Raw genomic sequence first — 17,029 nt, 5'->3', positions numbered from 1 at the left:
AGGGGCATACTTAAATCAGGCTGAGCTCTCTGGTCGCCTTAATTGTTTGTACTCATGGTTTGACCACGGCTACTCCTGATTCTCACCTGGGTGGAGAATAACCGGGTTCATAATGTGTTCTTTTTGAGTCACGTACACTCCTGCATTGTCACCTCTTTCTCGCTATGATCTCATCAGATCTTGCAAGCTTCAGAAGGGTTGGGCCTGGCCAGTGTGCCTGGATGGGATGCTTCCAGGAGAAACACAGGATGCTCAGGGAAATGGGTTGGTGATTCAGTAAATGCTGCTCTTCCTTCTGAGTCAGCCATGGAGCAGAACATACAGCCCCTAGAAAAGAGCGCCAAGCTAGTGCCTTGCCATCAAGATGGGGTAAAAAACCTGAAGTCCTGACGACTTGCGCTTGTTAAAGATCTTTTGGGAAGATTAGTGGCATTTGCCCACGTATTTCAGTGGTGTTCCAGTAATTACTTTCTGCTCACCTAAATTCCTCTTGACAGTTTGAGCTGGTCGCAATAATTGCCTTCGCTTCCTGTCCTAAACTGCTACTGCTGAGTATCCGTGTGCTGTTAAAACAGCTGCTGTACTTCTGCAGTAGTTGAAATGGCCCCTCTTTATAAATTCAGAAGTTTCTGAAACTTCCCTGAGGGACCTATCAGGCTGATAAATGTATACGTGCAAGTTGTTCTGCTAGCAGTGGCCTTTTGTACTTAGGATGGATTGTGTTTTTTCCATCCCCAGTAGTAACAACTTTTGAGTTCTTCTATATTGATATTCCTTCTGATTATTTTGTTTTGCTTTGTTCACAGGAAACAAAAGATGAGAAGTCTTCCTATACCTGTCCTCTGTGTGAAAAGATTTGCACTACACAGCACCAGCTAACTATGCACATTCGTCAGGTATGTGGAGTACTACCTCTTGATTTTTTACTTTTAAGAGTGTCTGGTTTGCCAGCGTTCATTTTGCAATGGTGAAAAATATTTCCATGTGCAAACCAGAAATGCTTCATTATAACTTTATTCAATTGTTTTGCTTTTATTTTAGCCTTCCCCCTGTATTTTCTTTAAAAAAAAATGTGAACCCAACCCTGAGGTGGGTAATTTTCCTCCCTTCCTTCCCCAACACTCCCCTTCTGCAGTGGCTCTAACAAGGACATATGTCCTGTTCTGCATAGCTTAAGGTGTCCCAAGGATCTAGAAAAACACTTCCATCATGAGGCATAAGTCCTGTTTTCTTATCCTGTTTGAGTACAGATCCCTTTACTTGTCATGCAAATTAATAAGCAGGAAGACATAATTTTTAAACCTTCTCAGTATAGAACCACCTACCAGTCCTTCACAGAGTATAGCAATTTTAGGAGGCAGAATTAAAAATACACTTTTTAAAATAGATGATGCACTTCTTTGTCAGCTACAGGCCTCTTCTTGCTTCTCTTGAAATATATGCATACTTTATAAGGAAGTTTGGCCTTTTCTGTGTCTGAAGGTTCTGCTTTGGATGCTAGGGTTGTGGTTCACCACTGTGAGTCCACTAGATACTTATTACTTCAGTTTTCCCTCCTGTATTCTAACCATTACCTTTTTTTCCCTTACTCTCCTGGATTTTTGGGGTTTTTTTTTTGGTTGGTGGTTTTGGGGTTTTTTTGGTATGTGAAGTTTCTGAATGTGAGAGAGCAAGAGTGGTACATATAGCACAGTAGCTAATGGCTATATTTTGACCCCGTAATGCATTCTTACCACCATAGAAGTCAGCATGTAAATTCAGAAGCTGTTTACTTCTGTTTTCTTACTACGCAGTCAGTTTCAAATTAATATCTTTAATGAGTATTTGTTTTTAAGTGTCTTTCTTCTGCCATGAAGTTCGTAATTACATCCTCCTTCTGTTTCCCCCTTACCACTCACCCAACCCCAAACTACTGCACAGCTTAAAGTATCTCAAGGTACCCTTTGTCTGATCGGTTGTTGCTGGATACCTTTCTATTCCCTTCTGCTGCACACCTAGCAGAAATGCTGCATGTGGCAGGCATTGCAGGCTGTATGAAACAGCTACTTGTGCTGGTGGATTAAGGAGATAAAAATGAAGGGTGGGGGTGGAGTTGAGGGGGGAGGGTGGGGAGGAGAGGTATATACAGGGCACACCTGAATGTAAGGTGTTGTGCCGAGTGGCTCTTTAAAGCTGCTTTTAAGATGTTTAAAGTTCTCGCTAATATTTTACTGGCAATTCAGAAGGGACATTCAATGAAAAAAAAAATCGTTGCTTTCTCTAGCATAACACTGACACTGGAGGGACAGACCATTCCTGCAGCATCTGTGGAAAGTCTCTGAGCTCAGCGAGCTCCCTTGATCGCCACATGCTGGTGCACTCAGGTGAAAGGCCTTATAAATGTTCAGTATGTGGACAGTCCTTCACCACCAATGGAAACATGCACAGGTGAGTGCTGATCGTGACCCAGGAGTTTGGAAAAGATTACAGGATAGGGGGCTGTTTTGTTTCCTTGGAAGGACTTGCAAGTTGACTAAGGACACTTACTTGGGCAGAAAATGTGGACCATCTGTGATCTACAAGTATGGCATGACACACATACACACTACAACTACTAGGATGCTTAAGTTGTGGGAGGAAGTCAGAATTGAGAAAGATCTGCTAGCTCTATTCACATACTATCAAGAGTTGTTATGGATATCCAGAGTATTTTTTTTGTTTTGTTTTGTTTTTAGTATCATTATTGTTATTGTTACTGTTATTGTTATCATCTTGACAAATGGGATGGATTTTTGGATTTTTTTCAGAGGACAAAAATACATAGTCAAGCTATATAGGAGCTTCTAGTTTTGTAGCTTCAGAGTTGTGGATGCAAGATTAGAACATCTGTGGTGGTGTTGTATGTTATATAGTTAGGTATCCAAGTGCTGTCATGAAGATGCCTCTTCAGAATAATTGATCTTGTTTTTAAATACACACATCAGTACTTGCTTGTGCTGCAGACAACTTACTGCTCTATAGATCCAGAAAATTCTCTGTAACCCAAGTTGCTGAACGTATTTCATGTAGTTTCCTTCTTAGGGATGTAGCAATATGTACAATTGTTAACTGGGGAAACAAAATGTTAAATCACATGGATGTTCCTTCCCTCTCTCATCCCCCGATTCAGTATTCATTTATTTGCATGGGTGGGACACCTCAGAGCTGATTAAGACGTCGTGAGTGAATTCCCACATAGCTTCAGTCCCCATATCAAAGAGTTTACAACCTACAAAGAAACTGCAGGGCAGGTGGGGGAGAGGAATATAGCTTGTAAGCAAAGTGACAAGAGTGATGGTTACAGACTGGTTTTGTGTGGGAGGGAAGAGATCTTGTTTCCTTGATTATTACCAGTCATTTTCCAAGCAGTGTGCTATAGGTGGAATGAAAAGGGTGATTTCGGTGACAATAGGAAAGATAACATAATGCCACACAAAGGAAGCAATAGCTGCTTCCAGCTTTACCTCTTCTGCATCATATTGTCCAGGTTAACCGGTTACGTGAAAACAGAGGAGAAATGGGAGGGAATGCAGTTTTGTAATTCCGTATTTATTTAACTTATACTTGGTTGGAACTGGAGAGAGTTGGAGAGAGACCTAAGATGAGAAGGGAAAGACACAAAGATGTTCAGAGGAGATACTGGCCTTGGGCATGGAATAAATCACACGTCTGACTCATCTGACCAGAGGTGTTGCAAGCCACATGTTTGCCAGACTGGGTCATTACTCTGTCTGCCATGAGGAAGGCAGGGCAGCTGCTGAGTTGCAGCTGATGCCACTGTCAGCATCCAAGGGTGTATTCCAGTGCTGCGATTCTGGGGTGGTCAGACACTTGTGTTCAGGCCCTAGGCCTGGGCTGCCTGCTGAAGGACTGCTTGTGGGATTTGTTTGGCTTTCTGCTCACTAGGCATCTCCTTGTCCTCTCCCAGGAGCTTCCCTGAAGCTTCCCCTGAGACTTGACTCCAGGCCTATCAGATGTTGATGTAGTCACTTTGGTTATGCAGGTTTCCCTGTATAGCAACTCTTACCATGCTTTAGTAGCAAATTTGCCAGAATTGCCAGGCTCACTGACTTGCCTGAAAGAAGTCAGTACAGATCAGAACCTTCTGCTGAGAGGATTGTTTGGTTTTAAATTTTTCTCTTAAGGAGGAGTTGCTTGAAGTTACCAGGAGGGAGTGCTGTGTTTGCTGACTGCAATAGGAAGGGCCCAAGTTCATGCAAGGGAAAATCTTCCTGTTAAAAGTTCGTTCCATCTGATAGGTTCCTGTCTGGTCTGTAACTCCTTCTGTAAGCCTGCACCACAGCAGCTCGCTGGGACACTGCAGAAACCTGTTACTGAGCTTGGTGGCACTGCAACAAGTGACCCCAGACCTGGCACAGGCAGGGTCCTTAGCATACTGAAACAGGCTAGTTTTGCTAAAGGAGGGTTGTGGTTGGCAGGACTGTGCCACCAGTTTTTTGCAGTGAGTAACTTTTTCTTGCTGCTATAGTAGACTGTAATAGTGAATCCTGTTGCTGAAGTGGAAAGCATCAATGTGCAAGTAGGCAGATGAGGATAAATGCAAAGTGAAATTAAATTTGTTATCTGGTGCTATGACACCCTCACAGGAAGATGTTCATTTTGCCCACTGGGTACCTCCTTCTGAAACAGGTATTTCTAGTCTAAGACGGTGTGAAGTAAATTCTTTCATAGGCATCTCAAACTTAGCTGTAGCATCAGGTCCACTGGCATGCCAGTGCTGTGGCTGAATGCCTCTCATATCACATTCAAAACTGCTTCTGCCTCAGGATCCCGGAGCAAGGACCTGCTTGCCAGGTCCTGACTTGTGTGCAGCTCCCACAGGCCTTGCTTGTGGTGGTGCCACGTCTGTCTTCTGCGCCAGCTGGATGATAATACAAGTCCATCTTTCTGTGCTTTTGAGCACAGTTCCTTTATTTTTAGCTCTTTTTGTGCTACGATATCTTAAGTAGCGACAGATACATGCCCAAACAGTGAATAAGATTTCTAACGTGCCCCAGTAGCCAGCACGGTGGTATCCCTAGAGCATCGCACGGAGTATGGGGTCGGAGAGAGAAGTTGTAGGCTTAGCAGGAAGTTGTGAATGTGCTGCTAAAGAATCAACACAGCTTGTGAAGGTCCTGCAGGAGCCTTCCCAAGTATTACTTCATTTACATCAAATCAGCTTGGTGTACGAGAGAGGAGTGAGGGATAAGTTAGTCTGCCAGTATCTGAACAGGGGCAAAAAGTGCATAGGCATATGCTACGTACATCCTGTCTTCTCTTTCTCCCCCTCTGCCTCGTTCTGGCTCTTATGTAGCTGTCTATACTATTTTTTAAATCCAGACTTTTAAAAGACCTTTTAGGGGAAAAAATGCAACAAAATGGTTTTGTCAAGGGAAATATTGTGCCATAGGAGGGCTTATTACTGTTCCGTCAGAGGATGAAATTTCTGATCCATTTTTCCACCTCATAGCAGCCAGGTCATTAGACATTCAGCTGAGCAGAGGAGGGAAGGGGTTTTCGTTGCTTTTTTGGGTTAGAAAACATCAGTGTTGTTATACTCCCAAGTGCCCATCTTTTCCATAGAAAGTAATTTTTCCCTCAGTTTATTAAGTGAAGGGAGGAAAAGACCCTCCAGAACTCTTATTTGCTCTTCTTTTGCATGTGAGCAAAACGTTTTTGCAATAGCCAGACTTTTTGTGGAGTGGGAACACTCCTTCCTGCCCATCTCTTCTCTGGATATGTCTAGTTATGTTGGGGTGTTGTGTGTACTCTTTACCTGTTAAATTGATGCTGCCTTTCCTGACTTCCACAATACATGCAACACTTCATTTGTAAATGAGTCATAGTCTCTCCCATAAAGTCCAGTTTCTTTTTGTTGTGCTCATTGGCTCCTTGCCAACAAGTCAAGTTGAATGGGCACAGCAGACAGGGTGGAGGGAGAAGGTTCTCTTGTGCGGTACCATTCAGAAAAAGAGCTTAAAACCAACTTCCTTTTCAGACCAGGGTGACTCTTGGCCAGGATTTTCAACAGGGAACCATGAGCCCAGGCATCTCAGAAAACTGTCTTACAGCTGCCAGACTGCTCAGGAGTGGCCTGAGCTTTCTGTGGGGACAGTTGCTGTTGGAGAGAGCAAAGGTCTCTGGAGAGTGCTCAATGTCCAGTGCAAAAAGCTCATCTTCTCATTCTTCCGACTGTCTGGGGAGGGTTGTTGCAGTATGGTGTGATAACTGGGAGATCCATCAGTGTCTGGTATCAGGAACTGGAACTGCTCTGGAGGAGGAGAGCTGGAGACAATGCTGAGTTTTTTACAGAGATTTCTTTTTGACCAGTACTGGAAAGAGCAAGTCTTCCTGGAAATATCAAGTCTTCTAGCATCAGGGACTGACTGGAGAGCTTGAGGGGTTGTTTTCTTGGGGCCTTTAGGAATTTGGAGGAAGGAGTTAGATCACAGTAATTTTGATTCAAAATTCCTTTAACTGGAATGGTGCTGCAAGGATCAGTACGTAAGAAAATCTGCAGTTTAGGATATGCGAATCCTTGCACTTTTACGCTAGAGACACGGACACTATGTCACTGTGACTACAGTCACAGTAAATGGAATTTTAATGTTCTCAGATCTCTAGCAGGAGCATAAACTACATGGAAGGAGGGGGTGTGTGTATAAGAGTTTTCTGTAGCTCTGGAAGAGCTGGGGTTTTCCAAAGTAGTGTCTCCAATCCATAAGTTGCAATTACTAAAGGCTTTCCAAAGGTCTTTCATCTGTACTGTCATGGTAGCTCTCAATGGAGTTTATCTATGAATAGTGCCAACTCTGAGGAGCCCTTTTGGGTCTAGACTCTGCCACCAAATAGGATGTTGCAAGCCTCTTATTCCATCTCCGCTGCTGCATCTCCCCAAAATGCAGACAGAGGAGTTAGGCTGCTGCGGTGAGTTTTAGTGGTGGTTTGTAAGCTTTAGCAAGGGACCCTGAGGTAGAGAAAAGACTTTGCTTGACTTACGGTGTTGCATTCCAGTGGAACATGCATCAGGCTTCAGGGGGAAGGGCGATGCCTCCACTTGCTCCAAAAGCATTTCCTTTGGAGGTAGGAGACTTTGCCAACGGCTCCTTTTCCATATCTGTGACTGAGGATGGTCTGTGCTTATCACTTTAAAATCACATTTTCCTCCCTGCCAAAGACATGCTCTCCATGCAACTTGAAAATGTTAATAGGATATAAATGCCAGAAGGCAGGTGAGAAATGACCTTCCTGCCAGTTTCCAGCGGGTAGCTATTAAAGGCTCTGTGGCAAGTCTGAAAAGGCTAAAGGGATAATATATGTATTTCAGCCACAGCTTTCCCAGTTTGGTAAACGAAGCTGCACTGTCGATGGCTGATGTTCACCAGGCTGTCCATGTAAGTGTGGTAATGCAAACTAACTGAAACGTTTCATAGGAAACCAAAACGTCACGGGTATCTACCTTCCTTCTCTCCATCCGCTCCTTAGTCCAAACCTAGCAAAATTCTTCATAATGTTTTTTAATTTACATCCTACTTATGTACTTGTAGGCTGTTTATGCACCATCTCAGGAACAGGTCTCAAAGTTTGGGGATTTTTAAATTTTTTTTTTTTGGCACATGCGAAACACCACATGCAATAACCACATGCAGAAGTCTTTGAAACTCAAATTGGAAGATCTGGATCGCAGAAGCTATGCTTTGAAGCATGCTTACAAAGGGTCCCGTCAAAGAAGGTATTTCTTCTTTTAATTAAGAAGGCATATTCATTCTTAGTCTTATTTTCAGTGCTAGATAGTTTTCCCAAACTTCTCTTTTTAATGCGCTGTGGAGACAGATGTTTTTGTTATCAGGGTATGGTACTATTCTGATGTTCAAATTAAGTCTTTTTTAAACAATACTTTATGTGTGTGTATATGTTGCTGAATGAGTTTTTTTGAGAAAGATAGAAAACACACGTGCTGGAGGGTAACCTGTCAATTTTTATGATTTAGCCGGCTATCTTTGCTGGCAAATGAAGAGCATACACTTTGTGAAGATTGTAACGTACTGGTTGGATCCTCATAAAGGCACAGGGGTTGAGATGCATACGCTTTAATGATTTCCCTGCTCTCTTTAATGTGGATCTGTGTTTCTTGGGCAGGCATGCGTACAGGCTGCCTGTGACTTTGCAAATATCCAATAGGCAGCATGTCCTCAAGATCTGGCTGAATCCATCCTCTCCCTGCATTCCACCTGTGAATTGCTCCTGTGTTATTTATGGCATTGGCCCACTTCCAGTACGTTGTGTGTGCTTTGTAGGGTGCAGTGCAATAACAATGACCAGCTTCTAAGTACAAATAGGATCTCTGCAGTCTAGCACGTGCAGTCTGGCATTTGGTTAAGATGGGAGTTTTTGGAGGCAGAGCATAACCAAATGTGATGATGGGATTTTTTTATTTCCAGAAGAGGAGGGGAGCTGCCTTATTACAACTGGGTTTGGTTTCTGGTGGTTTGCAAAGATGACCAAGTGGAAATTTGGTGTTAAACACTGGGTAGCTTTGAAAAACTGAACATGTAAGATCTGGACACTAAAAACAAATAGCCAAGGAACTCATCACTCAGAAAATGATTGACACTTCATGCATGTGAAAAGGCTACCTCTTACCATTTTGCAGAATAGAAATGTCTCTTTGGTCATTTTATTTCAGCTTTTATTTCAGTGCAGCAATTGGTAGGTTGTGCTCTTAAATGTGAAGAAGCAGGGTGTATTACAGGCTTTCAAATCCATTCCTTATACGTGGGGGATGATTTAATCGCTGTCAGCATGCTAGTGAAAGATAAGCTTCAGCAAATGCAAGTGCCCTAATTCTTGAGCAGGGATAATGAACACAAAGGACTAATTTCTACTTCTAGTAATTGATAACTGTAGTTGTAGGGGACAAGTGAGATGTGATAACTGTTTTGGTTTTCTTTGCAATTAAAAAATGTTTCTTACATTTTTGCTAATAGATTTTCTGAATAAGGATGGGAAAACAGCTGGAGAGAAGGTTTTTTTTTGGTCTTTCTCCTGTCAGTTGATATATCCAGAGTAAATGTTTGGTATTCTGCTAGGATCCCCATGTTTTGAAGAAAGAAGGAAAGAAAGAAAGAAAAGAAAGAAAGAAAAGAAAGAAAGAAAGAAAGAAAGAAAGAAACAAAAGGTCAGGCTTTTTCAACAACAGTGTAGCAGTAAGAGTCTGTTTCTCTCTGTTTTTGATGAGGATTAAAGACTACCATATTTTTAATGGTCCCAGGCAGAAACCTTTGTCTGTCTCACTGTTACTGAGTAGATTGGTCATCTTTTGTAAAGACTTTATATAAACTTTTATTTAATTCACATGACACTTAATAGAGTGCTCAAAAAAACCCCTCTGTGGATATCATGAGCAGTAAGAGACACTGAAGGAGCCTTTGTGCCACAGTACCTTTGTGAGCTGTAAAAGCCAAAAGGAGATGCCATGATTTCAGATGTTACTGCTTGTAGCCTTGGACAGTATCCCCCTTCAGTTATCATTAAAGAACAGCAAAGGAAGTTAACACAAAAACACGAATGCTGAGATCTGATTAGAATCAAGCGAAGCAAGGAAGTGCAGAGTTAAGATTTATACGCTGACCTTAATTAGCTCCATTGTTCTTGAGAACCGAAGCGTACACAATGAGGAACGTTATACTTCCATCTCCAGAGCTCTTCAGTACGTAAATATAAGAAAGACTTCAGTGTGCTTTTCAGTCCTAGATTTTGTTTGTGTTGCCTTTAAGTAATAGCTAAGTCTGATCTTGTGCTTTGTAAGGTTGTGGATTTTTATGTTTTGGTTTTCTGCAGGCAAAAAAAGGGGACACGCTGTGCTCCATATGTTTAAGTTCCTGGTGCAACTTGTGCCGAGGGGAAGGTGGTCTGATGCAGCAGAGTAATACCACCCTCCTCACAGGCAATAACATAAATCTCCGTATAACAGAGCATATTGAGCGTAGCTTAGTGCTGCTTTGTTACCCATGTCACAGTTCAAATGAGCGCAAGCCACTTGACAGATTAGACTCTAGTCGCAGAGCACATGGCAGCATGAGACCTTGATCTTTCCGCATAAGTACCCTTTCAGGAACATCACCTCCTCTGAAGGTTTAGTATTCTCAGGGATGTTACCTCCCCTTCTCACCTTGAAGAGGTACAAAATAAATACAAGCCTTAACTTAACAAGCACTAGAAAATCCAGGCAATCTTTGCAGGGAGTTGAGGTGCTTTTATTCCTTTGCCATAAGCCTGACATTAAGGTGATTCTTGCAGAGATGTTAGCTCCCAAGGTTAACAAGTAACGTGTTGTTTTGCTGGCATTTCAGTTGGTGGTTTGTCTTCTAGATTGTACTTTGGTTCGGTGATTCTGTGTAGAAAATGCTGGTGGTGAGAAAGTTTGCTGGGAGAGTTTGTATGTTAAGGTAATCTTTGCTCAGCCTGTTGTGCATGCACGTCAGAAATACTTGTATCGCTTCTCTAATGAATGTGTTCACTCTGTTCCTCCTGTTGCCTGAAAAGACTCCTGGGCCAAGTACTGATGAGAATGAGGAAAAAGTCTATCTCAAACTGCATTTGTGGTTGCTGTCATTCCACCTTTAATGTATGTTTTCCAGCTTTATGTTTTCTCCCCCCAGTATCTAACCTGCTCAACCTGTTCTAGTTCAGCATGTTGGAACCAGCAAACTGCAGAACATACCCCCTCTCAGGGTCAGCAGGTTTTTTCCTCTTTCTTTTCTCCCCTCTTTTAAAAATAGGCTATTTGTTAACAGTAGATTGTCAGCATTTGGGGAAACTTCTTTAGCTGAAAAAAAAAACAAAAACAAAAACCAAAAAAACATGAGGGGAATCTTGGCATTTGGACTTAGCCAGGGCCTTTCACTCAGGTTTTTGAGCCATGATGCTCACCTCCATGATGCACACAGCTTAGGCAAAGAGGCAGTCTATAAAGTAGTAGTGCCATTATACAACTGGTAGATAGCACACAATATGCAAATACTGCTTTCTGTTTCTTGAGGGCATCTATAGATATGCTGAGTACTTCAGGCTGCTTTCTTAGCTGAAGGTTGCTGAACACTCTCAGCCATGTTTTTGGTAAATCCTTGGAGTCAGCTCTCCAGTCCTTCATGTGGAAACAGGAGGTGTACAACTTCTGGGCGGCTCATTTTTGACATCAAGCCACCTCAATGTGTCGTCTTTTTTGACAGTTTCAAACTGAGGGTAAAGAGAGTACAGCAATACGTACTGCTTATGGACTGCACCAAAATTCATTCACTTGAGGGCAAAAGGTCCCAGACTTCTGTAAAGTAGCACAGGTCATGCAGGGACTTCTCTTTCCAGCTACTGTGTTTGACTAAACAGACATGTAACAAGACGTGAAACCTTTTCCTAGTGCTTCTCTGCTCAGTGGGGGAATGCTGTGAGATCACTGCTTGTGAGGAAGGAGGACCACATGTTCAGGAACAGGAGAGGAAATGGGCTGAGCACGTGGAGCCTCTTCTGCTAGGATGCTGTCCTTAGCGCTGGGAAAAGTTTGCACAACTTGAGTGTGTGCAGTGATAACCCCTCACTTCCTTGCCCCTCGAGTTACTTGGTGACTGCTGATATCGGGGTGATGCGGGGAAACGACGACACCCTGCTTAAACAGAGATGTGCTACTCTTATCTAGTGCCGCTTCCTTGCTTGCATGCATGTGTGTGTGTGCCAGGGGGAGGTATTCTACTCCATCTGTGCAGCATCCCCAGCATTGCTGTGGCCATCTATTTTTTCCTCCATGAGCTGTGTGACGCAGCAAGTTGTGCTGTGTGCCATCAGGATTGCTCAACAGTGGAGTGTGAGAAGGAAGCAACTGCATGAGGGCTTTGCCTGGTTCTGGGAAGTAGCTGGGGCTTGTATTTGCTTGGTTGGTGAAGGGGTGCAGTTTTGCAGGGGGAGGCAGGACATACCTAGGACTTCTTCAACCATCTTTGCTCTTAAGGATAAAATTTTTTCCCTTTCTGACATCCTTTTTCTGATTTCCTCTCTCTCTCTCTCCACCCCCTCTCCCTTTTTTTCCTGATGCTAAAATTTAAAACTGCTTTAATTGCCTAATAACACTTGTTTTCTTTAAACATGAAGTTTCCTGAAAAATCAGCAATGAAGTCATTGGCTAAGGTTATATACCATGATAACTAAAGGATGTGCCTGGAAACCACAAATTTCCAAAAAGATGAAAGAAAACAGCAGTTCAGAATGTCCCAGGCCAGGTTTTAGGCACACTTTTAAAAATCTTATTCCTGCTTAATTTTACTGTTGTTAATAAACTTTTGTCTCCAAGCTTAAGGAAGGTACAGAGGCCTCAGAAGGATCTTGTTTAACACTGTACCTTATGAAAGAGTTTCATATGGCTTGGAAGTCTCCTTGCAGTATTTGGCATTGTTAATTTAGGTCTGCTCTGAATTCAGTGCAAACTGTGGGCAGATAGTTTGGTGAAGTGATACTGGGAATCTCACGCTGCATTTCCCCACTCTTTCGCCCTCCCTTATGCAAGGGCTGATGCGAACTGCAAATGAATGCTTTCTTTTGCTGTCCTTTGGGAAGCTTTGCTTTGGAAGCATGGTTTGAATCACTTCCCTGTCACAGCATCATCAGGCAAATATTTGTCTCCCTTTTTCCCTTTGAGGTGTTCTGACAGCGCTGCTGGTAAGGAACAGGAGTAACTTTGAGCCAAGCTGGGAATGCAGTTGTATCAATCTCAGCCTGTTTGAACTTGCTGATTCTGCGTAGCAAGTAGTTGCTTAAATGTGAATACAGCGTAATTATTCAGAAATGGTACCCCCCCTTTTTGGATGTGTAGATTGGTATCTTTCCTCTCACTCATGCTTACAACTTGCCTTTATTCACAGCAAAGCAAAATTTTACTCTAGGATAAAAATACAAAATGCTTTGTGTGCATGTGTGTGTATCATATATCCTTAGGTATCATGTATTGGCAGCTGCATGGCACTGGTTAACCTTGCAGACTGTCCTGGTAGCACTGAAAAGGGATTTCTAATCTGTCATTTGAATGTAATCACAGGTGGCTTTTGCAGCCTTAGCGCACCCAGTTAGTCTTGGTGGATCTAAATAATAATGCTCATGTCATCCTAATGATGCTGTCTGGTGCCCCACTGTAAGGCTATTTTTGCTTTGCTGGGAGAACCTCATTGCACAGGGAGATAGACAGCACAGCAGCCCGCACTGAACTTGGGGGGATGCTTACGGCACATCTGTGCGGCACCTTGGGCTGCAGCAGTTCCCGGGGGGACACCAAGAGGGCTGCTACACCTGCATGCCACCACATGCTGCTATGTGGGGAGGCTCTCCGGGGCTGTGTTAGCCCTGATAGACAGAGCTAATAAGTGCCGGGGCCTCTGTGAGGATAATGGGACGTGCCGCTGCGCCAGCAAGACTGCAGCGCCTGGGTGCTGTGGGAAGGACTAGCTGGGGGATCTCCTGCTGTGCCTGGTTGCAGACATGTGGCTAAAATGAGTCAGTGCTTCCCAATCTGATCCTTCTTGGGACCCATTTGCCCCACCCTGCTCTTTCACTGTGTGCATTGCAATGGCTTTCTTACTAGCATAGCCATGGAGACTTCTTGCTCTTCAGCTTTGTTTTGTTTATCCGATGCTAGTGTTCAACACTGGTTACCACTAGAATATTTGGTGGTACTTGAAATTTGTTTTGAGATTGCTCTGCAGTTGTAAGAGGGCATTTCCCAAATGGTTGGGCTTTTGGTATTTGAATGTATCTTGACTTGCTGTGAAGTGTGCATGCATGTCTGAGGGCTTTTTGGGTCATTTTTGGGTTTTTTTGAGGATACAAATAGCAAACAAGTCAAGAAGAGAAGACAAACAGAAACTTGTCCAAGTACAGATTGTGTCTGATTTGCAAAATTACCTGCATCTTTCTGGTTCCTGTGATTACAACTGGCAAGGGCTGAGTGGATTGCTCTCTTACGTGGGTGATGTTGGTAATTAGCACTGGAAATGCATTGTCAATACAGATTCTCTACATGTTTTAACAAACAAACAACTGACTAAACTCTTTAACCCAAAGGTATACTGTTACTGTACTTTTGACTTAAGTTCCAGTCATATTCACGAGACTCTTGAGGGGGTTAGCAGCAGTATATGAACTAATTGCTCCTAAAAATGCTGCTGCTTCATTTTGTGTTTGTTTAGGATGTAATACCTGTGCATGTCAAATGGCAGAAGCTATGAAGAGTTCCCTGTGTTTTCCTACATTTCTAGACAATTTGGGCTGAAGTACCGTTTGTTACACAGAATGAAACAAAAACAGTGACAAAGATGATGTGACCCAGAAGTCTCTCAGAAGAGGTGTCATCAGTGTAATTTTGAAGACTGACTTCTCTTACTCTCTGAGCCTTTTTTCATTCTATGCACAAAGTTAGTCAAGGGAGCCTTTTTTTTTTTTTTAAAACCAGATGTTTGGTCATGTTCTGAGTGATAGACGTGCTTTTTCTTTCCTGTAAATTATTGAAAACTTATTTTTTCATTCTTTGGAGAGAATTACCTTTATTTGAAGATAGCAATGTAAGTGAAAGGTCTCAAGGAAGAAAGGCGTAGAAGACGTAAAGCAATTATACCAGTTAAATTGTATTTAGGGCGCCTGACCAGCTCAGTCCTTCCCAGGCTAGCTAGGTGAACTTGAGTAACTCTTCACCCTGGAGATGGGGGGAAAAAAAAAAGTGTCTTTTAAATAAGGTGAAGGATGGAAAGCACTCATTTTTATTCCTAGTTTCTGGATGGTTGGATGAAGCTCCCCATGTCTTTAGACAAGTGTCAGATGTATGAGGATCATTCCCTTGATTTTGATATCAAACTGCTCAGAAATCACGAGGGAGATGAGGAACGGGCATGTGCAATATAGTAGAGTATAGGGTACATCTAGTGGTAAAGTGGAGAAACTTAGAATAATATGTGGGATACAAAGCCAGAACCTGAACCTGATACTGTCAGATGATCTCTCCGGACTGATAATGCCCGGATACATTGGCCTCCCCACTGCGTTTCCACAGGCGTGGAGACATGAGGGAGGAGGAGGGTGTTTATACATGCACTGGATCCTGTGCTCAAGAATTAATCTTGATTTAGATGCTGGGACTTTCCCAACCAGGCCTCAGTGAAATTGCTTGCTGCTCCCCCTCTGGACATGCTGCTCCTTCTAATCAGACCTACCTGGCATAAACCTCTCTTGACTGAAAGCCAGCAATGCTTGTGCTGCCATAGTTATAAGGGAGAGGCTTAACCCTGGACCCTGCCCAGGGGCTGCAGATACTCCCTTTTGTTCCACACCTTCCTTTTGCCCGGGTCTCCAAGCCAGGCAGCCCCTTTCTCTTAGGGATGTAGAGCACATCAGCAGCTGTGGAAACCCAGGGTGCAGCTACAGTGTGGTTTTTCTCCCCATAGTTAGAGGTGAGGGATTCCCACGCATGCTGAGGGATGCTTCCTTTCCAAGAGCCAAAGTGGCGCTGATCGGGTTATCTGCATGCAAAGCAGGAGCTCCTGGTTTTGTTCATAATTCAGTGGGACCCGGAGCTGGTAGCAGCTGCGTCTTGCAGTTGCCTCTTTCAGGATGCTTTCACTCCTCGTTCTAGCCTTGAGCCAGCCAGTCAAAACCTGCCCACGTTCTGGTTTTGGCATTGAAGCTGTAGGCCGCCCTGTTTCAAGACCTCCCAAAAGCTTATACGATCAACATGCAAATCCCCTCAGCATTAAGAAAATACAGCAGCCCTTTTTGGAGATGCGACAGAGACTGGGATGTGACCAGCAGGAGCTGCATGTCGCTTCAGTGTAGGACACATGCTCTTTTTTTTCCCCCCTCCTATGAGTCACCTCCCTTAGGCACTGATCCAACACCATCCACAGGGAGAAAAAGGAGTAAGGCACTTGAGTTCTGCATTTGTTTATTATTACAAAAGTCTCTTCTTCAATGTAAAGTAGCAAAGTATTCACTTGCTACTGTTCTGGTGGAATAGTCACCCTTCTGAAATCATGCTCTGCATTACAGTGTACTTTTTCTGCCTGTTTGTTTCAAAGAAGAAAAAAGGAAAGAGGCTGGGGGAATTGTGCAGTATCATCTTAGTCATCCTGTTCACGTGACCGTTGGAGGGGAGAAGAAAGTTGTGGCAGAAGAGGGGAAGTGGAAGGTGGTTCTCAGAGGGAGGATGGAATGAAAGGCAGTCAAGCACTTGAAAAATGTGATTTTGTCGGAAGGGCTGACTGGCACACAGTTGTAGCACAGTTGGATCCTCTTGGCTCACCTGTGAAATTCCTTGTGCAGGGTGCGGAGTGGGGGGAAGAGATTATGAGGAGAGCTTTTTCATGTACAGCTGTGCTGCAAAAAGCATAGTGTGCAGCAAGTTACCTGCGTTTTTTGCATATGAGTTCTTAAATGTTTAGAGTTTAATTCAGAGGTGTATCAGACCTTGTTTGGAAAAGACTTAATTTTCTCTTTCCTTTTCAGGATTATTCTTTGCAAATTCTTCTGGCTTTCTGTCTGGTCTCATTTTAAACAGAGTTCCACCACTTTCTCTGAGAGGTTAATCAAGGCTAGCTAGCACTTAGTGCAAGGGCGTCCTCCCTAATATTAAGCTCAAATTTTCATCTCCTTCCTTTCATCTTGGGTATTGTGGTTGCATTTTAGTGTTCCACCCTCAGTACTGTCCAAGTGTATGTGTGCTGGGGGGACTACTAACCACCACATGAAGTGCAGGTTTCAGGGCTCTGTACCTTCCTGAGCTTGCCTGCTGGTCTTAGGTCGCTCTGTAGGATGGCTCAGAGCCACAATTCATTGATTTAAATTAGAAAAAGAAGCCAAGATTCATCCACTGTGGCTCTGGCTCTCTTCTGAGCTGCAGTAGTGGTCACTTCAGAGTTGCTGGCACATGTTACTGTAACTTGCATCTGTGGCTGAATATGAGCATTTCTGTGCATGTCCTTAT

At 43.3% G+C, this 17,029-nt stretch overlaps 1 protein-coding gene across 12 annotated transcripts in view; it reads left to right on the top strand.

Moving 5' to 3' along the window:
* RREB1 (ras responsive element binding protein 1) overlaps positions 1–17,029 on the top strand; it is a 126,325-nt gene that overhangs the window by 62,839 nt on the left and 46,457 nt on the right. For all 12 annotated transcript variants that reach the window (XR_012659059.1, XM_075084094.1, XM_075084086.1 and 9 more), the window contains 2 exons: positions 807–896; positions 2,264–2,427. Coding sequence is in view for 11 of the 12 variants with exons in the window: in XM_075084094.1 (XP_074940195.1) it covers positions 807–896; positions 2,264–2,427 (254 nt within the window). In the remaining variant the exon portion in view is untranslated. The remainder of the gene's footprint in view (positions 1–806; positions 897–2,263; positions 2,428–17,029) is intronic.

This window comes from Phalacrocorax aristotelis, chromosome 2 (genome assembly GCF_949628215.1).
Source record: "Phalacrocorax aristotelis chromosome 2, bGulAri2.1, whole genome shotgun sequence".
Taxonomy (NCBI): domain Eukaryota; kingdom Metazoa; phylum Chordata; class Aves; order Suliformes; family Phalacrocoracidae; genus Phalacrocorax; species Phalacrocorax aristotelis.
The sequence above is the reverse complement of the archived record's forward strand: the minus strand, read 5'-3'. Positions and strand labels throughout refer to the sequence as shown.